The following is a 24751-nucleotide window of genomic DNA, read 5'->3' as shown; positions in this document are numbered from 1 at the left end:
TCATCTGTCTTGGTCACCTGTGTGGTCCTCTTGTCATTATTAATGAGACAATGCAATACAGCTGGTTGGTCCAGCGTTTCTCTCTACGTTTTGCAAAATATCTAGGCTATAGATTATACTGTAGGCTACACTAGGCCTATGGGAGCTCTAGTGACAACACGACTGCGGTAAAGTTAGCCTAAAATTACAAATAAGAAGTTCACAGACAAAAATTCAAATAATTCAATCATGACAACTTCCATGTCAAGACATCTCCACGCAAAAGAAACGAGACTTCTATAACCTAGTAGGCTAGCCTAAAGTTTAAGCCCCAGTCAGATTTGACAGATGTTGATTCTTTAAAATTCTTACCTTTCAAGTGTCGTGAATCTGTTAGTCTTCGTTTAGTTACGATTCCTTCGACTGACTGAAAATAACGGAGATTTGAGAACCCCAATATAAAGCTGAGGTACCACTTGGGCCACTCCCATCATATAACATGCAATTAGGCTACTCTGTTGTTTATTAATTCCACGCTCCATCATAGTCGAGCTCGAGCAGCAACGAGACTCACTCCATGCGCCACGAGAGCGCGTGTTATTGTTATGTCCACACATGCAGCCTCACCACAGCTAACTGTTTCACATGTGCATTTAACTAGCTCACTTCCAAACATACAGTACAGGCCTATGGTCTAACAACCTCCATAGGGTGAGTGGCCATCAGTGGACTGAAATAGAAAGGAGAATGCAGACAATCTGGGAGATTTTATAAAAAAAGATGGTATTAAATCCCTTGTTTTGTATTCTCCAACTTTATGGGGTGTCAGAGGATAATATTATGAGCTGTTTTATTGGCAAAAGGAGGCTTAATAAGGCATTACAAGCAGGGATGGAATTTTTGGCGATGTGTTTTTGTTGAAAAATATATTTATTTATGAGATTTTTCTTTTTTCTATTAACATATTTTCTTCCCTTCAATGTTTAATTTCTCTAATTGTTTTCATTGTGAGATTACAATAAATCACCAACAGAGTATTTGTAATAACTATTTTTAGTCAACTTTAGAAAAGGTGCCATTAATTCTGGAGGGCACTGTGCATGTACAATGACACGCATGAGTAGGCCATGCATCTCTTTGACAGCATTTCTTATCACACCATGATACTACTGCAAATAGCAGCAGCCTCATTGTCTTTCACTCATGTCCTTGTGTCTCTCTGTCACCACTTACAGAAAGAAAAGTGGCATCAGTAAATGAAAATGAAGGTATGATACAGTCCCAACCAACATTGTGAAATTCTACCTGTGAACTGAAATACAACCTCTTTCATTCAGTGCCATAAATTGCACGGATGTAGGTAGCAAAGTAGGTCTGCTTTATGAGCTGGAACAATTTGCTGACAAAACATTTGGAGAATGTAAATTGCCTTAAAAGTTCCATTCTACTGCAGTTCATTTGGTCTATGTTGTGTTGTTGGTCAGGTTTTTAGATTATTCAGGTCCTAGGATAAGTGCTACCAATTTGCAAATGTTGGCAGATGAAAAAAACAAAACGTGCATGTGCTGTAATGCACTCTGCAGAAAGACCAGCTTCTCAGTGCTTTCAGGCAACACAGCATAATGCAAGGTCTGTCATAAAACATTGCTCTGCTTTAATGACAAAGATGAAAAATAATGGATAGGTTTCCTTTAGTCATCTCTATACCAAAACAAACATCCTGCATGAATCATGAGTGAAATATTTACTTTGGTGCACAGAATGAGATTGATCAAAGTACGAATGTTTGTGGATGTAATAAATTCCTGACTATGAGAAACAAAATTACTATTTTGGAATATGACAAGTCATGATGCATTTCCATTAAAGCGCAATTAGTTCCTGAAGGCACTCAGGGATTGAATCCAAGAGTGATTGTCGAGACTCAAAGACTGAACACGGAGTAAACCATCATTCACAGACTCATTTTCTCTTCTAAAGGCAGTTTGATATTCAGCTGATATTCAGTGGCACAGTATTTATACTGTGGTCATGTCAACTTCATGATGAGGCGTGGAGAATGAGTTACTGGACACACACACACACACACACACACACAGACGCTTCTCTGTCTTTGAACATAATCTTACTGGCTTGTGGGCCAAACACAGCAGTCTCAGATTAGCTCATTGGCTTGTTCATTTTCATTTCATCAATGTTTTCCTGTGGTTACTAGACCTCACTGTGAGACCGAGCAATCGCATCCTAACCTTAGAACACTCTCCAGCACAAATGTTTTCATTTGGGATATCTGTATGTCATTAGATAGGGCTTCCTATCTTGCCACTGAAACACGCTCCATCACAAATAAATTACTATTAGACCCGAGTTTCTGATCATGTGTAAAATAGCAAATATGTAGTACAGTATATTACAGCATGGCATTGCATAGAGTACAGAATCTGATCCTATGAAATTCACAAAGCACATTATCAATGATTCTTACCAAGCATCCAAGCATCCATGTCCTTTTTGTGTTAGGAGCAAAAAAAAGATCAGATCAATCAGATCAAGATGGAGGTCAGCTTGTTTAAGCAGTGAAGTCAAAATAATAGTGAAATAAACATCAAATCATGAAGTATGTTGGTTGACGATATACCAAGAATAATTCAGTAGAAAGAAGTATCACACCATTAATCTTGTGCTGTCGTATGTGTTTTGCTGTCGAGGTTTTACAGTTGATTTTCATTGCTTTTACGAAGATCTATAGCTTTACTCAATATTGCTCATCATACCAAGCTTAACACAGTGTCCAGTGTGCTGCTGTAACACCAACATGACGACAGAGAGAAAACCAGAAACATATAACTCCTCTGCAGAGTGAGATACGCCTGCAGCTCCTCCTTCTGGTAACACAGGTTAAATTCTGAGACCATTTTCAAAACAAACCAACACACACAACAAGTCCTTTTTGAGCCTTTTAATGACATTTTCCCTGCATGAGGAACATCACAGTGTCCTGTCATGACATTGTAGTTACATATGAGTAAAGCAGGAAGGAGGCTGCTGTGGCAGTATAAGGTCTGAGCTCATTTGGAGTCTACTGTATAGAAAACCGACTTCATCTGAGCTATAGGATACTACTGTGCTCACTCCTACACAAGTTGTATGATAGAAGCCAAAATATATATTACAAATACATTGTTTGTAATACATTGGTTGCAACATATGGTTATGAAACACTGTACAACTTTACTCAGTCCACCAAGTGCATCTCTATTGTTTCATTTCTCTAGACCGATCTATTCATGACCTTTACTCATACTTCCTTAAATTTATAAGGAACTTCTGTTATTCATTTTCAATGCCCACATACAGTGACAAGCAAATGAACTAATGGTTCAGCCTTAAGTGCTTTCACTTTTTTATAACAAATGGCCTAAAGTAACAAAGCTCCAGAATTATTATGTATAAAAATATTTTTGTTCAGTGGTCTAACACAACACAAATACAACATATACTTGCATAAACATAATGTCTACCCAAACAATTAGCAACAACTTAATAAATAGACAAACATAAAATACTCAAAGTTAGCATCAACTTAAAACACAGGCCTCATTTACAGTGTCAAATGCATAGCAGAACCGATGTACTCTGAGGCAATTCATCTTAACTGTACGCTCTTTACACAGGGTAACTTTTGGAGTTCTTCATTTCTCTGTTACAGATATGGGGTCCTGGGCAAAAATAAATATTTTAAAAAGTGCCGCATTTTCAGTAACTTTTCAACAAGGATAGTAATGCTGTTTTTAACAAAATCATTGCACATTCTATGCACTGTATCGCATTTCAAACCGGCAGTCGGCAGGCAATGAATGAAAACACAGAAGGAAAAGTTTGAACCCGTGCAAATTAACTGCTACTAAATTACCTCACACCACCCACTCTAATTTTTCAAGTTTTAAAGATTTATCCAAAAAGTAATACGCTTGGCTAGGCTCACCATACAACAGCTTGGAATGAAAGACCTCTTCTGTCTAACCCCATGAGGTAATATATGTTTGTTCAGTGTTTTTACCTAAAAACTTAATTTAAATGTTAGATGATATGATATTTAGGGGCACTAAAGTTTATTGAACATTCAGCTTGACAAGTCTGTCACCATAAGATCAGTATGTGTATGCCCTTTGATATTTGCTTATTACCTGTAGCCTAACTTGAATGCTAAGATGACAGCTCTTGTTACACACATTTGCATGCATGCAACAGCATATCAGCTATGAATGCCTAAATGCATACTTATACTCACTCTAATACAGAGTTACAATAAAAAAAATATACACCACTTGAAGTTTAGATTTAGCCTTCCAGCCTAGCTGCAAAACACATCCACATTTGGGAGGTGATGTGGGATAGGGGATGGGGATGGGGGGCTTTGTTACTAGCATGTGCAAGCATCATGGGCCTTATACAGCACTTGCACTCATCTTGATGTAACAGACCAATAAAGCTGTGTGTGCCACACATGTACTTTCCCTATTATCAGCTGACCACCCAACCAGCATGACAAACGACAGATAGAGGTCTCTCATTGACTTAAACATAAGGCACCTCTGGTCCTCTTGTTGTTTCCTTAATACACCCACCAGTGCTCGCTTCCTCTTTATCCTCTCACTTATCTCACTTCCTGTGTCAATCCATACATTTAGCTCACTCACTTCCTGCGCTATTTGTATCTCAAGTTTCAGTGGGAGATAAAATGTGTTAAGGTACAATATCAGGAGTGTTTTCTAGTACTCTGATTTGTTTCAGGAAAAGCCAATCACAAACTATTTCCATACACCACATGGCACATTTGATGCATACAGTAACAGTATTTACATTAATTGGAAAGGCAAACACAAACATAACATTTCGCTACAGTAACGTAACAGCAACATTTAGTCCATTCAATCAGGATGTGTGCAGTCATCACACAAAAAGAAGGGTGTGTGTGAAGAGTTGAGCCAATTTTTTCTTGCCAATTCTCCACTTTTTTCCCCCCAAAGACACAAGCTCTATTGTATCTGAACCATGGATTGGGTTAAATCAAGTTTAGCCATTAATAACAAACCATTAACCTACACTACACTCTTTAATGTGCTTTATGTTATCTATGGTGGTCTTAATTAATACCCTATATGAGTAAAAGTGTGGCCTTCCCTGGTGATACCTTGCAAACTGGTATTACCCTGACAACCCTGCTTCTGGAGAGGTCAGAGTTCTGTACTTCCTGAGCTGAGCCTTACTTGGACGCCTTGGCCTTCCCCTGGTCCTCCACTTTCTTGATAGCTGCCTGGATCTTCTCCTGGTCTCCCAGGAGCTGGCGCGGCTTCACTGGCTTCAAATCCTCATCCAGCTCCAGTAACACAGGAATCCCAGTGGGTAAAGTCACACCTACGATGTCCTTCTCCGATATATCTACAGAAAGGGCAAAGAGGCACTCAGATACGTATGATAAGCACAGTAAATACATTACATTATTAAACACACAGCTCTTCAGAGTGCTGCAGAAAGTTCCATTCACATGAGTGGGCCTTCCCAACATTCAGGTCTGTTAAATATATAAAAATTACCGCTGCAAAGTGTATAACGACCGCTGTCTATGGCAATGGGCTTTGTGCTTTTGAAAGTTCTATCGGTATGGTACTATTTATTTTGTCAGCGATAGCCACGAAACAGTGCAAACTAATTTCTAAAGACCCGTTGTGTTAAGTTTCTATTTTCGTTTTGGCAAGTAACCACATAATAAGCGACTCCTGCATGTCTGCATTCTGTTATTATCTTACGATAATTACTGCCGGACAATACATTATCTTTTACTGATATCCCTCCATTCACTGTTAAACATCAAAATGGGGGTCTTGCTAAATCAAGCACATGTATCAGGTGGGTCAGCCTATACATTTGATACATTAGGGTTTACTGTACAGTGTGTAGTATGACATTGCTTGCAGTAGTACAGTAGCACCGACTGCCTTTTTTAAAAGGTCAAAGTGCATCAGACTAGAGTAACCTTAACCCCCTGCCCTTTCTGATGAGGGTATTGGTGCCATTTCAGGAACTTAAAAAAGTCTCTTCACATGACATGGGGTTAGTGTAATGCAATCTGGATACTTGGGGAAGCTCCATCTGAAAACCAATAACTACACCACTAAGTAAAAAGTGTGCACTGCTGTTCTCAGGGCAGCTTACTTTCTAAGTGTTTGAGCAAGGCTCTACAGCTGTTTCCATGTGCCGAGATGAGCACGGTGTGGCCACTCTTGATCTCTGGGACGATGACCTCGGTCCAGTAGGGCAGGAGTCGGTCCAGCACCTCCTTCAGGCTCTCAGATCGAGGCAGCTGCTCTATAGGCACGTCGCACGTACTGTAGCGGCGATCGTTGTAGATCTCAGCGAAGTACGGGTGTGACTCTTCAATGGGCGGCGGGGTGATGTCGTAACTCCTCCGCCACAACTTCACCTGCTCCTCGCCGTGGTTCAGGGCCATCTCGGCCCGGTTGAGGCCGATCAGTGCGCCGTAGTGCCGCTCGTTCAGCCGCCAGGACTTGGTGACGGTGACCCACTCCTGGCCCATAGACTCCAGGACCAGCCAAGCGGTGTGGATGGAGCGGCTGAGCAGGGAGCAGAAGACCCGATCAAACTTGTAGCCCTGCTCCTTCAGAAGCCTCCCGCACTCCTGGGCCTCCACGACGCCACCCTCGCTCAGCTTCTGGTCCACCCAGCTGCAGAAACGATTCTCCTTGTTCCAGGCTCCCTCCCCATGTCTCAACAGGAACAGTTTGTACTTTGACATCTAGGAGATAGGAAACAAGACCATGATGACAGAATGAGCACAAATACCGCACAGAACAGGAACACTGATGTTTATTATCACATCTGAGTTACAATAATTATGCTATACAGTGCACGGTGTATCACAATTGATGAGCATCACAGCCAATACTTCAGATACTCCAAAGCCAGCTCCAGAGCTGGAGCACTGATGTTTATATCATAACATACAGTATGGGTTACAATAAACAAAATAGGTCTACTGCATCGGCTACAGTACACAGTGTATCACAACATAATAGCTTAGATACTCGGCTGTGAGAGTGGACTAAAAGATTAGGGTTACAAGGCAAATGATGTTCAACTGGTTCAGACTCAGACACGTTGTTGAAGTAACATGATTGGACTTTTAAAAACATGTAAAGGGCATTTTCGAAACGCAAAAGCAAATCAGTTATAGACTTCAGAAGCTATTTAATACTACAAACGTTAGCTATAGCTAACGGTTGCCCATTTTATCTGATGTGAAACGACTGTTTGCACTCTGACATTTGCCTCATAACGTTAGCTACACTTTGGCTTCAGCATTTACAGGTATTGCCTTCAGATAGCAGACTACACTTTATTGAACGGGCATAATTTCACCATAACAGAAATGCATAAACTATACTTCTTCTTTTACTCGCCTTTAGGATAAAAAAGAGACGTCTAGATGGTCGGAGTGTGCAGGATTGTTGACAGGGACAAGGCAGCGAGTTCCGCGCAGTGCACACACCCATGCGCTACAGCCTTCGTACTTGCGTAAGCAATTGACAGCCTCTAATCCAATAGGAACCGGGAGTGTTCTCTTGAAGGCGGTACTTTTGGAGCTGTAGAACATTAGAGGGCGTGTTTAATCATTCGTCAGTTCTATGGCAAAATTCTCTCTAGCCAAAGTCATGTTTCGGATTAGATGGAAACTAAATTCCACAGGAAAAGTAGGCCTAGATTGTGTATTCAGACGTAGGTTACCTAAGCTCTTCGATGACTTAGATCAGCAAAAATAGACTCGCACCAATAAAAGGCTTTTCTGGAACCCATTGTGTCTATGTTGAGTTGTCCCTGACCTAGTGGCCTCACCAAGGTAAACCTTTTTAAATAGCCTTCTGAAGTCTAGTCTATAGAAATCAGGTAAATTGAGTTGATCTACATTTTTTAGCACTTTGAGATCATTGGTTTGAAGTAAAGTGCAATATGAATAAAATGTCTTATTATTATTATTATTATTATCATTATTATTATTAGGCCTATTATTATTATTATTATTATTATTATTATTCAGTAGCCTATTTTACATTTACATGGCCTACAATTATTCAGACATTTTAGATGTTTTCAAGCCTTTAGTAAAACAAATAGGTATTCAAAAAGTAAGGAAGTGAGCCTATTAATCTCAAAGAAAAGTTTAGGCAAATTAAGTTTATTTAGGCTACTTATTTATGAAACATAAGCCTCAAACTATTTGTTGTGGCACTGGGGGATCCAAGTGGGAAGCTCCATCAACCAGCAGAAGAAGAGAGTGTACTGTAGATGTAGATGACATGATTCTACTGCATAGCCTAATAGGCTACTAGGCAGGATACTGTACCTGGCAGGCAGAATGATCCAGTGGTAGGCCATTCAAGTAGGTTGGTGAACGTCACATGGATGCTGTGTTCATTATATGGGTTTATTCAAGAGCTCAGTTTTACAGTATCTGTTGGCATATTGGCCCAAACCAATAATTAAATAGTTATACTGTATCAATAGCTATGATTAAATAATTATATCAATATGCCTAGTTGATTAAATAGCCTAATTAAATCAATAGGCTAAATGGATATCTATGGTTAACCAGGGCTGTGTTTAGATTTAGTGTCCGTTTAGCTTGTACATTTTCACAAGCTCATGAATTCCTATAAAATGTGTCACTTATTCTTGTTACAGCAGTAACCTAAAAAAAATAGGTTTCTTAAAGGTGATGATACATGGGGCAACTGTTTGAGCAATATTGCTTTAATTATAAAGTACTCCAGTAGAATAATAGCTACCCGATATCAATGGGAAAATGCCAGAACCACATTATAGTCAGGAACACTGCCCAGAAACAATAACCTGGATGTACCCAGACAAACCTTTTTTTTTTAAAAATTGGACCTGTAGAGCAAATTCACCTGTAGAGCAAATTCAAATTTATTAACAGGTTCACCAGGGTTTCCCCAAGCTACAGCAACTAAGTTGAGACATTTGCCTTTTGTATCATCAGCTTTACCCTTATGTAAATAATATGCTATGTGATAAGAGTAGGCTACGAGTACAATATCCACCAACACCATTGGCACTATAGGAATTTACAGTCAACTCAAATGAACAGTTATAGCTTTGGATGTTACCTTGACAGTTTCTTTTAAAGCTACTGTATCATTATATTGTAAAGATAAGATCATTGCTGTTGTTTTTCTGAACATTGGCCTATGTTGAAGATTGTCGTCCAGGACATACGCCTATTGTTCTCAGTATTGCATTCGAAAATAAAACATGAACTGAAATGCTATAGGCCTACTATTGCTATTTTTAACTAGGTGTGTAATTTTGGCATAAAGAACAAAGTATCTTAATGTCGTGGGAGATGTTACAGTTTATCTGTCTGAGTATGTTGCTTTACATCACCACCATGAGGGAGACAGGTGAATTGCAGCCATTTGAAAGGCCGAATTTCTTTTTAATAGGAGCACATTAAGTGGCTCAGTAGCTATAAACAGAGGCCATGCATTTATATTAAACTCAGCTGAATAGATGTCCACACATTGTGTGCACCCAATATACATCACAAATACAATACAGTACAAACAGATAACAATAATACCTCCTATAAAAGCCTTGGATAAAAAAGCAAAACAATATGTGTTTATAAAATAAAACCAGTAGTTGTATGTAATATTTGAGTGTCCCATTTTCCCCATTATGCAAATGAATTTACATTTCATTCATTGTTCAAATATTTTCCATATCATTGCACTCTTCCTGGGTTTAAACATCACTAAAATTGTACATGGCTGGACACTATTGTTAGAAAGGCAATGTAGACATTTCATAACACTAATGTTCACATGAAAAAAATCTCATGAGAGAAGGTGATAAAAATCAACTTCATCAGTCAAGTCAAGTCGAGTCCATTTTAAGATTCTGTTGACAGAATGAGAAGAGTCACATAATTACAAGTTGAACTTGTTGAACAGTGCATCAGCTCAATTCTCCCATACGGCACACAATAGATTTAGTTTAGAGAGATTTAGAGAGACCTTGCTCTTTTACTGGACATTCAAATTAAGGTCCATTAAAGTGGCTCATTCAGAATATGGAACATAATCTTTTGAAGTAAATGGTGTAATGTCAGACAGTCAGACGTTTTTTTGCCTTCAACTCACATTACATGGCAAACTCAGAGGGCCTCGTTAGGCTCCTCTTTCACATATCCATCAACTGATTGTCTGATTCTTTCATTCTTACCGTATGTAAGTGTATGTGCATTACCTGTTACTGTGCACCAGCGTCAAACAGCTTCTTCCTGCCCTCCATGCCAGACATGGCCTCCACATTCTTACGCCAGTCGGTCACCTCCTCTTTCTGTAGGGTTGAAAAGTTCCTTATGTAAAAACCTAGTGTATGTGAAGACTGTCTTAAGGAAATGTGCAAATATTCTAAAAGAGGCACAGACAAAAATTATTAAATAACAAAAAACAAATAATAACGTCACATATTCTGAACTGGACACAGTTGCTTTCCCCCAGCCAAGTAGACATTAGTGTTACCTTCTCCTCCTCTTTCTTGACTGTTTTGAGGTTGGCCTTGAAGTCAATGGTCTGTGTGTGCTTGCCGCCCAGGAGAACAGATAGCAATTGTTCTGCAGATATTTTCACTCTCTTCAGAGTAGGCTTCTTCCTCGTCAACTCTTGCACCTTCAGCTTCATTTCATTAATCTGAAAAAAACGTTGTGGCACAGTAAACACTCTCAAGTCCTTGTGCTTTTAATCCCAGTAAAAATCACTGGCTACAGTATGCATGCTTTGTGACAAATGTTAGTCCCAATTGCCTTGTGTACATGTTAGAGAATGAGCACATGGCCTATGCACCATGAACAAGGAGGCCCAGGTATAAGTTGTGTTGTACCTCCTTCTCATTTTTGCCCACTTTCACTTCAACATCATAGCGTTCCTCATCAACTACATCAATTTTGTGATGCAGATCTTTGCATAGATCCTGTTGAGTAAAGACAAAAAAGCAACATTAGTCTGCAATATTGGGTAGACTATGTTGTGTGCAACAAACAAAAGATGAATGAATAAATCAATTTAGTTGGACTAAAATGAAAGGTAGAGGCTAGAGGCAGGTAAAGGATTCACCTGGAGCTCCTGCACAGACAGGCCTGACAGCTTGAGTGGAGGGACGCGTTCAGCGAGGGTGTTCTCTTTGTCTTTCTCCCTGTCCTCATTCTCCACGGTCAGCATATCGAATGCTGTATACAGCATCTTCATCTGGTGTCAACAGTCAAAGGTGCAGAATAACAGTCAGTGATCTTGTGTGCAGCATCTTTATCTGGTGTTCTCTGTTTCTCAAGGTCACACGGTCACTAGTGTTGTTGTTGGGTTTTTTTTTTTTTCTTTCTTTTTTTAAAAGCTGGCTTCTCTAGCTGTTGGTTGCAGCAAGTTTTAAAATGATTATTTTTATTGTTATGTTTTAGATTAAAGTGATTTTGGTGAATGGTTGTTGATTTTTGAGCTTAAGAGTCAGACCCCTTCTTGCTGTCATCCTGACGTAATGTACTGAATGGCTGGAATTGTTTTCTGAACTGTAATAGGACCATTAGGAAGAGCTGGCTGAATTAGACAAAAAAGTGCACTGGATAGCACCTATACATGCGTCCTTACCTTCAACCCCAGTCTGCGACCTGAGCTGATCTTCTTTTTCTGTAGTAGAAAATATAGTGTTTATATCATATATCATCTCTCTAAATGCTATGGAACAGAAACCACAGGACAGTATGCAGCAGCAAGGTTCACATGCCACACATTTTCTGCAGATTTTTTTTACTAGATTACCTGGTTACTTTACTAAAAAGTAAATGGTTCATCAGAGAATGAAATAGAAGAACCGTAAAGGTGACAATCCTTTGAAGAACCACTTACAGTAAGAGAATCGTATGAAAATGTTCTTTCTGAGGAACCATTACCAATGTGAGGAACCATTACTGTAATTAGATTGTTTTAGAGTGTAGAAAATGTCATCATTGAGATGACTTGCATGGAGTAATACTCACCGGTCTATTCAAACAACGGAATCCCCCACACACAGACACACACACACACACACACACACACACACACACACACACACACACACATACACACAACACACACACACACACACACACACACACACACACACACACACACACACACACACACACACACACACACACATACACAAACAGACACACACACACACACAGACATGTAAAACAAAAACAGAGATGTGTAAATGCTCGTCGACAAATAGTCCTTTTTTTTATCATTTCAGTGTTTATGATTTTACAAAGCATACTTACGCGTCCGACATCTTTGGTCATAAACTGTACACCAAATCTGAAACAAGAATGAGCATATGCAGAGGTTTGGGCATTACTTTAGTCAACAGTCTTCTGTATCCAGAGATGAGGTGTCTATGGTCTGATAACAGAGAACTGGGGAATAATTGTGCTGGGCTTATTGGGGTGTGCTGGTTACTCTTCTTGTTAGCTCATTATAGCTCAACAATGTGATTTAATGGCCCCTGCTGAAACTGCCAAGTCACACGGTCACAGGCGTGTGCCATCTTCCTGCCACCTTCCTGCATTATACCATCTAATAGAGAGGCCAGGTCCTACTTCACCTCTGGCTTCCCTTCAGCCTGTGCCTACGTGCCATCATGCCATCATGAAACCCTCATTTTGATATATGAAAGGCTGGCATGCCAGGAGGCTATGGGATTGCCAACACCTAGCCACCCTCAATCACAAATGGCATCTCCACTCCAAAAAGAACAAAAAAGCACCAATTATGTTTAGGAATTGTATACAAAATTCATGGGAAAATGGCAATCATTTTGCTACATATACTGTATTTAATGTTTTATATCAAACACATTGCACTAAGTCAAATCAAATAGCATTGTATGGCAAAGTACCTTTATTGTTTGCCATGATGCAACAATTCCAATATAACGTATCATATGACTTGGACTAGCCTACACTTGGTTTATGAAATCTCATGTCTCCCATAATTGAATGGAAGTCAAATGCATAGCTGACAAGAGTTTGGTCCTTCATTAAACACATCACATGCTGTTTTTTTTATAAGAATTCTATAGTATCAGTAGTTACGAAATTACATTGTGTAACAATGTGTAACAAAATTCAGTGTCAGTACCTTCTCATTCGCGCACATATACCTTTCGCAGAGCAATGAATTAAGTGACTATGCTCACATATCATTCCTCGATACCATTTGTTCAGTTTCTTCTCAGTGCACCTCAACTTACTTGTCATCGGAGCTGCCCAGGGGATTAACCCAGTTTCCCTCTCACCCACTCCTCACCTCCTCACATCTAGCAAGTAAGTTGGTCAAAACGTACCTTAGGGAGAGAAAAGCTGACAGAGTGTTGGATGCACACCCCAACTGAGGTTTGGGGAATACAGATTCAGATTTATAGTTTCTAACGCTCAGGGGAACGGCCCACGAAAATAACCCGCTGCCTTTGTCCTCTCTGCAGCTGACGTTTACTGTGGCACATAGCGCCCAAACAGTATTCAGTCTGGAAAGTGTGGCAATAAAACAACTTTTATTGGTGTTGGACATGGAGTTATGTGGTGTGGTGATGCTGAGATACCGCCTGGCGGCGGTGGTGGCTAGTTGGCAGGTCCTCTCTCAGCTGTTGCCCAGACCAGATAGATGAGTTCGATGGAGATGGCAGAGCATAAAATGCTTCTTTGTCAGGTCAGAAGAAAAGCCTCTATCATCCTCATGGGTCACTCTCCCGCTGTGGAAAAACATAGTTTTGCATGCAAAGTTTAGTTTGAATAGAGCCGGTGAATGTGGCTAAGCTCTTCTGAATGAGTTTCTTTGGAAACAGAAGTCATTTGTGTTCTGTGTGTGAAGTGTCTTTTTGACACATCAGCAAGGAATAATGAGTTACCATTTCAGTAATGTTTCAGAATCAACTTGTTTATTTCAACATTTATGTGTGTCTAAGTGTTTAACTGCACTTTTTTTCATAATCTTGAATTAAAAATATACATTTTTTTGTTTTGTTTTCTGCAAGTTACACAGATAATCATTTTTTTCATCCAAAATATTTTTTTTCATCCATTCTGATGATATTTCATGACAGAATTCAAATTATTCATAAAACTCACCTTCAAATAGACCATCTGTCAGATCGAACAGTAATCAATCACTGCAGTGTTACGCTGGGACCATTAAGGGCAATTACCAGACATCACATGAATGTGTTAATACCCAGTCACATTAGGCTTCAGCTCCTGGCCACAGAGAGGACCAGGCGTAAATCACTGCAGTGTCTCCGTAAGAATAACAGGAGCAGGTGGACGCCTATCTTGATGTAACATGAGCTCTTCCATCTACAGCTCATTCTTATTGACGTGCGTAGGCAGCATGGTGGTCTGTGAGAGGCGTCAAGAATGACCACGCCACCTTTATCACAGCTTAATTTTAGACACAGTGCCTTGGTAACAATAGGATTAAGTGTGTGAACTTAATGCCTTTGTTTCAGGTCTCTGAGTTAACAGTGGCATGGCTACCTAGTCCTCTATAAGTCTGCTTATTCCTTTAGAATTTAATAACAAGCTTCTGGCCACAGTTCAAAGATACTTCAGATTGTTGATGAAGAAATCGTGCCTCAGGGACAAGTGGTTGTAACTCATTTGAATGGTGTACTATCTTGTTGGGGTCAAACAGTCTCAGTGCACTTCAGATATCTGGCCTGGCCATGACTTTCCCCCTTATAATCTGAAGAGGCTGAATATCTGAGGCCATGTTTACCCTGGCCTGATTTACAAACGTTGTTTTAATGTTATGTCAGCTATGGCAGCTCAGCTGTGGATATGGGCAGCCTTTAAAGGAACTTCGCCAAAGAGACAGACATGCAGTAGAGAGAGACCAGCATGAGTGGTGTATAGATAACTGCCTGGCCCAGCAAGAAGTCACAACAGCAAAGGATTTGAATGGTCGTCCCGTTTATTCCAGTGTAAGACTCATTTAAATGAATGAGATACTGACAACAACATACTGATGAGATTGCTCTAAACGAATGTACTCGTTCACATTTTGTAATGACATGACACTGTTCCAAAGCTACCTGGATTCACAGGCACACACTGTATTTCTGCAGCAACTTACTAAAAACAAACATCTGGGCAGCTGTTTAGCATAAAGCCAATTATATATTGCACATAGTGGAATTTTTCTGGTTAAGAAAACACTGTTGCATAGTGCAAAAAAATGGCTATTCACATTCCTCAGTCTATGACTGTCTATCCACATAAAACATAGAAAAGATGTTAAGTAAGAAACGATTATCAGACAAATTTTAAAAGTCTGTAATAATTTCAGCTATACACAGGAAAGATGTGAAGTTCCTCGTGCTGTGGGTCCTTTAGTTGTACAGCGACATCTGTACAAATGCTTGCTCAAGGTTTTCAGAGACATTGGCTTTGTTCAATTTGCTACTGTCCAGCGTCAAACAGTTTCTTCCTGCCTTCCATGCCTGACATGGCCTCCACATTCTTACGCCAGTCAGTCACCTCCTCTTTCTGTGGAAAGAAAGCTCGAGTTAAAAAAAAAAGGTTCACTATTGCAATAAAAATACAGTCGTTTTTTTTTTTTTTTTTAAATGAGTAGACAACAGGACAGTAATGGCAGCAAACGTAATCTAGCGACAGCCTTGCCTTCTCCTCCTCTTTCTTCACAGTCTTGAGATTGGCCTTAAAGTCGACCGACTCCTTGACCTTGGCTCCGAAGAGGGCACCCAACATGGCGTCAGCTGAGATCTTCACTCTCTTCAGAGCCGGCCTCTTCATTTTACCCTTCAGCTCAAAGATTTTCTGAGAGAGGTTCTCAATCTGTGGACAGCACAAGTCAGTGTTATTCTATTTGACAACTAACACAACTGAATGTCATTTGAATTTTGAAATCCAAACTTTGTTACTTATATTTCTTATTTTAAAAAAAGTAAAAAGCATTTTTGAAAACATGTTCATCTGGCACCTCTTTGTCATTTTTGGAAACTTTGAGATTAAGGTCGTATCGTTCTTCATCTATCACATCAGTCTTCTGATGCATCTCTTTACACAGGTTCTGAAGGATGCAAATTCAGGAAGTAAATACAATTTGCATCATTTGCACCATACATGTTGACAGACTTGTCAGTACAAACCTTCACACCAACATATACTGTATACACAGACAGACAGACAGAGAGGTAGATATGATTGCCACATGGGCGGCCATGTTGATTAATGTCGTGGTGTGTTCTATATTCTGCCGGCTGTGCATGCCATGCCATGTGGGAGTGGACATAGCTGACATGGTCAGAACATACCTGTAGGTCCTGTACAGACAGACCTGACAGTTTGAGTGGTGGGAGTCTTTCGTTTAGGGTGTCCTCTCTGTCTTGTTTTTTCTCCTCTTTTTCAGTAGCCAGCAAAGAAGAAGCTTTCTTCAGAATTTGTATCTGGTGTGGCACAGAATGACAGTCCACTGAAACAACTTACAACTAGCCTTACTCATATGCATAGGGCTGCAGTAAAATCTAATTTGCATGTGGCTAGACAGATTTAATTAGCGTATGCATTTAGCGTATACTTTTTTTAAATTACAAAGCAAAATAAATCAGAAGCCTCTATGTGACAACAAGATATAGCCACTGGTCTGATTGTCACTTTTGCCATTTATTTCCTTTTTTTCATTCAGACAGCACAACATGTTGTGTGTAAAGGATAAGTGTCTGAACCCACACACACGGTACCTTAAGAAACAGCCTGCGCGAGGCTGTAATCTTGGGTTTGGGTTTTGCCTGACAAATAAAGCAGGAATATCAATTAAAATTAAATAGATCAAACACGACACATGCTACATATTTATCTATTTATATTTTACTTACCATTCTGAAGACATGTGGAAAAGGGAAGTGCAAATAAATTATATAAATGAAGTGCATTAGTGTGACAGGGAATGCAATAGGAATCTATGATTAATAATGCTATGGACAAGACGCATGAATCACACTAAAAATACTCACGCCTCAGACATGTTGGCTTATTGTGGATGCTCTAAAAACATCAAGAGAACACATCAGTTGAATATGCCCAGCAACACCAATAAAGTTGTCCTCAAAGGTTAGCAAATAAATGAGCATCATAAATACTACAGCCACAAACCGATCAACCAAGTTATGCCTTGCATGCAGTAGCTGCGGCTGACCTGTATCTACCTGGCAAATCATCTATTTGCCATTGCCAAGCAGCAGTGATTTATTTACTTGCTTTGAAAAGGTTATTATCATCCAAATACCTGCTGTCTACTTTATGTACAAGCACAGATGCAGTGCCAGTTCAATAAAACTTACCGGTTTCTCGTGGAGATGAATCACAGAGTGTAGAGTATCTGACAGTGACAGTGGGCAGGAAACCCCCGGTGAAATGTTATTGCCCCTGGCTCTTAGATCGTATCTGAGTGGTTAACTAAAATAGATCCCTGGATTCTGACGTTTGATATGAGCTGGACCGTCACAACACAGGTGCACGCAACCTTCATGGCTGACTGCCCAGCCTTCTGCCCCATTGTCTCCACCCTTATATGGGAGGAGGGGAGCAGGGAGAAGGCACCTTGCGTCTGTATTTTAAGACGGGGTGGACTATGTGCCACCCTGTCACTCATGGAAGATGGTGTCCTTGTGTTCTCATGGTGCTTGCCATGCCAAATGAACATGTGACAACTGGTATTAACCTGAAATTAAACTGAAAGCTGCCAGAAGACTGTGGAATGGATATGTGTTGAATGTACTGACTAAATGAAGAGTCATTTAATGAAGAAATGAATGAGGGTTTTGAGGTTTTTCAATTTAGGTGACCATTCATAACTACTACTACAGTGAAACTTGAAAATGTTTAGCTGAAATGTTTTAGACCTCGGTTTGTCTCGGTTTGTATAACTATCAAACAAAACCCCCATTCTTTACCTAACAATATAGTGTGCCATTAATAAAGACCTCCTGGTGCACCATCATATTGAGAGACACACACAGTTCAGAAAAGTGAAGTGCATATTTTCAAATACACAATAAGCCAGTTTGATGTATTGCAGCACGTTTAATTGTGGAATGGCATTTACAGAGTAATTTATTTTTTGGTGACAGTAACAATTTCGTGGCACCTCTCTGTCAATAACACTGCAGCAAATCAATGAAGTCCTCTCACAGAACATCCGATCACTAAGAGGTTCTTTCAGATGTTAGCACTTACAATATACAGGTTCCCATAAAATTCCATAAATGTAATGTTAAACATGTTTCAGTTTGACAAAGTGAACATTCTCCTCTGCACATTGCAGGCTTACAAAATATTGAAAGTACAGTATCTACAATCAAGCGTCTCATAGTGTTATATAGTGTCACAATTGCTTCACTGTGCTGTCTTAGAATACCAGCAAATTTGTACAAAACAATAATGGGAAACATCATAACATGTCAGACAGTTCCCATGACATTATCAGGTTGTGCATTTCTCCTTGTTGTGTCTTGTGGCATTTTGGGCAGACCTTATTATTACTGGCTCTAAAATGGGTTTGTACTTTTACGAGACAGGACTGGTGCTGTTCACTTATTCCTGATGCCTTAGAAGAATACTGTGGGTGTCCCTCTTTTCCACAAACAGTACCTTTTTACTGTCCAGCATCGAACAGCTTCTTCCTGCCCTCCATGCCTGACATGGCCTCCACATTCTTACGCCAGTCGGTCACCTCCTCTTTCTGTGGAAAGGGAATCAGATTCAACGAGAGGTTTTCAGCATATAATACAATACATTAAATTCCATGTTTCTTTATGGTATTGAATGATTGATTGAGACCTTTAAAGTAACATGATGTACATATTGTGTAGGAATTCCTTACAGGGTCCTGCTACTACTCCCACCTACAGTACATGCTGCTACCCGCAGTAATGTCAGAGACTATATTTTCCTTATTCTCAAATAGTCTGAAGCTGTTATTTTCAGGCTAGAGACCTAATGTGCTACTTTAAAGGAAATATCTGGCTTTTATTGGGGTCAAAAACAATGATAATTGGTGCAATATTGAGCTAGCAAGCTAACACCAGCATTGCAGCTACAAGTCCCAGAGTTGCTGGTGTTACTGTTAACACTCTAGACTTACTTACTGCAGCAATTCTAGTAATTTTTGTCCCTCCTTAAGGTTTGTTACAAAAAAATTGGGCCTAGGTTAAAATGCTAGACCTTTTGCATGGTCACATGACCATTGTTGTATGTTGCGTTTCCACTCAAACCATCCATAGGCTACTGTGCCTATACATGCACACATACATCTACAAATACACTGCCTGGCCGAAAAAAGGTCACCACAAGGATTTAACTAAGCAAATACGAGCATCCCTGTGGGGGCAGTGCCACGGTCTTGAGTAGCTGCAATTGGTCATGTCTAGGTTCAGCAATGTTATGTGCCAAAAGAATAAGGTCAGCTGACTATCTGAATAGACTGAATGACCAGGTTATTCCAACAAAGGATTTTTCGGCCTCAAATTGTGAAACAGTAGTTCAGGGAGCATGAGACATCATTTTCACACATGGATTGGCCACCACAGTCCAAACCTTAAACCCCACTGAGTATCTTTGGGATGTTCTGGAGAAGACAGCACAGTCGTCCGAATCTCTCGTCATCAATACAACATTTTTGTGAAAAATGAATATAACGCTGGACAGAAATAAACGTTGGGACATTGTAGAAGCTTGTGGAAACAATGCCACACTGAATGTGTGCCGTAATCACAGCTAAAGCCGGTTCAATAACATTAGAATGTGTGACCTTTTTTGTCCTGGCCTTGTACATACCATACACTCTTAAAACTTGCATTGTTTTTAACACATCTCTGTATCCGGGTAGGGACAACATTTGTTTTAAGAGTGTATAAATATCTGTATGTGTATGCATATGCATTCAGATGTATAGATATAATAACACATCTGTATCTGTTCTACACAGGATATATTTCAGTGACTTCCTTGCCTTCTCCTCCTCTTTCTTGACTGTCTTCAGGTTGGCCTTGAAGTCAGACTTGGCCATGAGTTTGGACTCAGTCAAGGCCCCCAGCATGGCATCTGTGGATTTCTTCACCCTCTTGAGTTTGGTTCTGTTCATGCTGGTACCCTTCAACTCATCAATCTTCTTCGACAGGTTCTCGATCTGTCCAAGACATCATTCATCAGGCACTTCTCCTTTGGAAGTGTACATGTGAGCCTATATGTAGCCTGTTACACAAAATAAATTAAGGATGCAAAACTGGCATTTGTTGTTGTACATTCATTGTCTTGTAGGGTGTACAATGAATGATTCAAAGCCATCAGAGCCTTAATATCTTGTGGTATTCAATCCAAATAGGTTCTAGCGATTATAATTCAAGCCTGTGTGTATAGTTACAGAGACCATTTTTGGCACAATATGTAGTTTGTGGTAGGCAGGTACGATGTACGGCTTCTAGACATGATTTAAAAATGCTGAACATTCACCCAGTGAAAAAGTATTTGCCATCTCACTTACCAAATAACTGCACTGTGATTGGGTAAGAAAATCTTCTTGTAATAGTAATTATGTTTGCAAATATTATTAAATACTGCGTACAGAAGAGAGGAAACTGAAATGTAAATACCTCCTTTTCATTTTTCAACACCTTAACTTCTAGGTCATACCGTGCTTCATCTACAGCATCACACTTGCGATGGAGATCTTTGCAAAGGTCCTGCAAAGAGCATATGCACAGTCCACTCTTTAATGGATTGCATGCCAATATGTCATGTACACATGTACAGTTAAGAGACCAAAGAGCGCTCGATGGTGTGTTTTGAGCCCCCAAAGTCGTCTTCCAGGCAGCGCTGTCACTGTTGACTTAAAGGCACTTAATCCTACCCCTAACCCTGACCTTAACCCTAACCTTATAACCCATGCCTAACCCTAGTGCCTTCCAGGCAGCGCTGCCTTGAAGACAACGTTGGGGGCTCAAAACGCCAAGAAACCCAAAGAGTGTCGTGTTTACCATTGGTGATACAGTGCTTACAGCTGGTCATGCGTAGTGCATGTACAGTACTGTATTACCTGTAGCTCCTGCACAGACATCCCCGAGAGTTTGAGAGGCGGCACTCTCTCGTCCAGTGCGCTGTCTCTCTCTCGGATTTTCTCATCTCTCTCAGCCAGAAGCATAGACCCAGCTTTTTTCAGTAGCTTGGTCTGGCATGAAGAAAAGATGTGGTGGTTGCTTTACTTCAAGATCGTTCGTAGTGCGGCTCTATTCATTCTGCTTGTTACTCATCTTCCCCACATTTCAGGTGTGAACAGGTGTGTGTGTGTGTGTGTGTGTGTGCACTCATATTATGTGTGTGGAAATTCAGAAAAACGTACCTTCAGCATCAATCGGCGAGTTGCCGAATACTTTGATTTTTTCTAATAGGCACAGAACATCTAGAATTAGCTTGATATAATAAATATAATATAATATACATATATATATATAATTTTAGTGAAAGAAAGCTATTATGTAATCCATATTTAACCATTAATTTAATGCAAATGAAATTTGCGCTATTGTATCAACCGAACAAAGGTGTACAAAACCAATATTGTATTGAATTGGGAAGGTCACTCACCGGTCTGTTGGTGTAAACGTAAACAAACAAACAAAACAAATGGAATTTCAATACAACAATAAACAATAGTAGGCCTAAATTTTTCACATTCCAAAAATACAATACATTTTTAACATTCCAAAAATACATAAAAATGAATACTTCTCGAGAAATATAAATTATATTTTTACAGTCCTTTACCCTTCAGACATGTTTCCTCTTTCTTATGTTCCCTGAGAAAAGGAAGAGAAAAGAAGGAATAAGACAGATTTAATGAAAAAATAATTAATGGACGACACATTCCATTTGAGGCTACCCATTAGAAAGAAGATGCTTGTTTCTTTTTGAAAATACTGCATAATGCTTTAAGATCCCAGGATATAAAAGGTACTGTAGTATAATGATGTTTTTTTAAAAAAAGAATAAGTTCAGAATGTGCTTGTGTGTTACTTGTCTTCTTCTGCAAATAAACATGACAGTACGTATCAGCTGCTTTGTACACGCTAAATTAGATAATGGTGCGTATGAACACATTGCTCCCATGCTTTCCTGTGGCCTACATGTAAGCACAGCAGCAGGTGCTGCTTTGACAGGACAGGATAAATCCTAATGTTACCCTGGTCAACAACACAGTATGTTAAGTGGCTGAGACAAGTAGACACGGTCCCTTTCTTTTCACACGTCTATAACAAAAGATCTAAACGTTGAAAACAGCGACTGAAGACAGGCCGTCCCGTAGTATTTATTGCTAGATCTGAGAGTTGAATTTTAATGTAGCCTATATAAAATGCCTAAAGGAACAGCATAGTTGTCAAACAACACCATGGATTATTTGGTGGAGCAGAACAATACCTGCTATTATTTGGAAACTCTGTGCACATTAATTCTCATCTCAGGTTAACAATTGTTCTACTACAGTTAATTCACACCAGTAATGTTACTCATTTAGCCAGCCACTGAGGATCACGTGGTAGAAGGCACCTTCATGAAATACATTCTTCCAGGACGTAATTGAGGTAGCACCTGAATTGTCTGCTTAAAGCATACTGGTGTGTTGCTTACAACTGCCATTAAAAAGCATGTAATAATATTGTCAAAATGATGCCATGTTATTTACATTTCACAAACGTTAGCTTATGCAGTGAAGGTCCACTAGAGGTAAGTGTTGGCTGGAATCAAAATACTACAAAACCACAAGCAGTTGTGCTTTGACCATTAAAGTTTTAAACCACCTGGTCTCTCATTACAAGAATTCTTTGACATAAACAAAATTCAGGGATGAGTCACCTTTAGTTCCATACAGATGCACATAAACACCTAATCCCCTTCCATCTGTACAATCAACTTTGACTACCTCAACCTGTCAGCTCATAAAAGCCCTGCACAGCAGCCTGTTGACTTGAATGATTGATAGGCTGTAAATTCACAATTGACTGGAGATTTGTCATTTCTTTTGTGTGGTCTGACGCTATATGGCTTTAATCATATAGAAAATGAGAAAGGGCAGCACTGTGGCTGCGACTTACCTTTAACTTGAAGACTTGAAGACTTGAAGAGAGTGGAGAGAGGGAGAGTGAGGGCTGTGGTGGTGCCGGGGCAGAGAAAGTATTTTATGATTTTTGATGATAGATTTATGATTTCAAACTAACATGTGAATGGCTCGCTAAAATAGAACCCCTGCTACGCCTCTCGCTCTCTCTCTCGCATGTGCTGCATAGCATCAAAACACCTTTCGACTTGTCCTCTAGCCTACTTCTAACTCGGCCTGTTATCACATTGCGCATGCACATACTGTACACAGACACAGACACAGACACACACACACACACACACACACACACACACACACACACACACACACACATACACTGACACGTTCATAGAAGTACCCTCACGTGTACTCTGTCTCTGAAAGATTGGCAACATTTTAATGCTAAAAGGCTGTTCATATCTTTGGCCAGGAACTCATGGCATATCTCCATTGGCAATCCACAGCCAATCATCCTCAAGTGAACGAACTGTGGCATATTGGAACACAGTACTAAGTGGTGAGCCAATGGACATGTGCTTATGACCTTAAATTAGCTATGTGATAATGACCGCAGCCCGTCCTTTAAAGGACATTAAAGTCAGGAGGGTGATAAGTTAATAATTCCATATACTATATAGGTTTATATGACATGTGGCATGACTGCTTTGTCAGTGTGTAAATATTACTGGGTTTATATATATATATATATATATATATATATATATATATATGTATATATATATATATACACACATTTCATGTAGAATCATATGTAGAATCAACCAAAATGTTCTGACATCAAAATGATAACAAATGGAAAGAGATAATAAGTTACTTTGTGGAATTGGTAAATAATGTGAAGAGCATTTTATGAAGATTTATGATGGTATTAAATGTAGCCAGATATACTTGCAGTCAATTGTCTTAGTGAATCCATTGCAAACATGCCAAACCTATCTCTTTCTTTTTTTTTTTTTAAGAAATATTTCCATTGGAATGAGAACCCAAATAACTTAATAATGAGCAGTTGTCCAAATGAATCGTAGGGTCAATGACTAGACGTTAAACTGAGGCTTTGATACATGGCCGAGTGATACCAGATGATTTGCTAAGCTCCCCTGCCTGCTTATGTTGATTACTGGTATGTATGAGGATATATGGCACACCTAATCCTAGCTATGCCTAGTCTACATGCGCCAGATTCAGTCAGACATTGTATTTCAATTAACTGCCATCTTTGTGTTACGCACATCACTTAGTCTACCAACACTTTCCTCATTTTGGTTTATTCAAACTTTACTCGCGTCTTTCTTTGTTGTTCTTCCCCCCTGTGATCTTACCAACCTTTACAAACTGTTTACTATTGTATTATTTTATTTTGTAAGTCGCTTTGGATAAAAGCGCCTGCTAAATTCCAGAACCCCTTTTCACTATCATCCGGTGACTATTCCCCTCCCCATAGCAGCAAG

The 24751-nt window shown here is 39.6% G+C and overlaps 4 protein-coding genes and 1 long non-coding RNA gene across 5 annotated transcripts in view; all 5 read right to left on the bottom strand.

The window, feature by feature from the left end:
• Positions 1–392, bottom strand: part of cald1b (caldesmon 1b) — a 29550-nt gene extending 29158 nt beyond the window's left edge. Inside the window, exon 1 of the mRNA XM_062548359.1 lies at positions 352–392. The gene's annotated coding sequence lies outside the window, so the exon portion shown is untranslated. The remainder of the gene's footprint in view (positions 1–351) is intronic.
• Positions 393–2923: 2531 nt separating this feature from the next.
• Positions 2924–7592, bottom strand: bpgm (2,3-bisphosphoglycerate mutase). The gene is made up of 3 exons (XM_062547710.1): positions 7461–7592; positions 6196–6796; positions 2924–5421 (listed from the first exon to the last, which is right to left on the bottom strand). Exons 1-3 carry the CDS (start codon positions 7551–7553, stop codon positions 5246–5248), a joined length of 870 nt encoding a protein of 289 aa, XP_062403694.1. The 5' UTR covers positions 7554–7592; the 3' UTR covers positions 2924–5245.
• Positions 7593–9480: 1888 nt separating this feature from the next.
• On the bottom strand, positions 9481–11828 carry LOC134093840 (troponin I, slow skeletal muscle-like). The gene is made up of 6 exons (XM_062547123.1): positions 11721–11828; positions 11196–11327; positions 10963–11052; positions 10605–10772; positions 10327–10419; positions 9481–9978 (listed from the first exon to the last, which is right to left on the bottom strand). Exons 2-5 carry the CDS (start codon positions 11325–11327, stop codon positions 10330–10332), a joined length of 480 nt encoding a protein of 159 aa, XP_062403107.1. The 5' UTR covers positions 11721–11828; the 3' UTR covers positions 9481–9978; positions 10327–10329.
• A 407-nt stretch (positions 11829–12235) lies between these two features.
• LOC134093841 (uncharacterized) lies at positions 12236–14439 on the bottom strand. Its single transcript, XR_009940388.1, has 3 exons — positions 14243–14439; positions 13462–13866; positions 12236–12434 (listed from the first exon to the last, which is right to left on the bottom strand). It is a non-coding gene; the product is annotated as an uncharacterized LOC134093841 (long non-coding RNA).
• A 626-nt stretch (positions 14440–15065) lies between these two features.
• On the bottom strand, positions 15066–21329 carry LOC134094394 (troponin I, slow skeletal muscle-like). The gene is made up of 9 exons (XM_062547899.1): positions 21225–21329; positions 20782–20871; positions 20142–20318; positions 18790–18872; positions 16873–16936; positions 16447–16578; positions 16113–16202; positions 15794–15967; positions 15066–15658 (listed from the first exon to the last, which is right to left on the bottom strand). Exons 1-9 carry the CDS (start codon positions 21327–21329, stop codon positions 15572–15574), a joined length of 1002 nt encoding a protein of 333 aa, XP_062403883.1. The 3' UTR covers positions 15066–15571.
• Positions 21330–24751: the final 3422 nt, after the last annotated feature.

This window comes from Sardina pilchardus, chromosome 10 (genome assembly GCF_963854185.1).
Source record: "Sardina pilchardus chromosome 10, fSarPil1.1, whole genome shotgun sequence".
Lineage (NCBI taxonomy): Eukaryota > Metazoa > Chordata > Actinopteri > Clupeiformes > Clupeidae > Sardina > Sardina pilchardus.
Note: the sequence above shows the minus strand (reverse complement) of the source record. Positions and strands in the feature narration are given on the sequence as shown.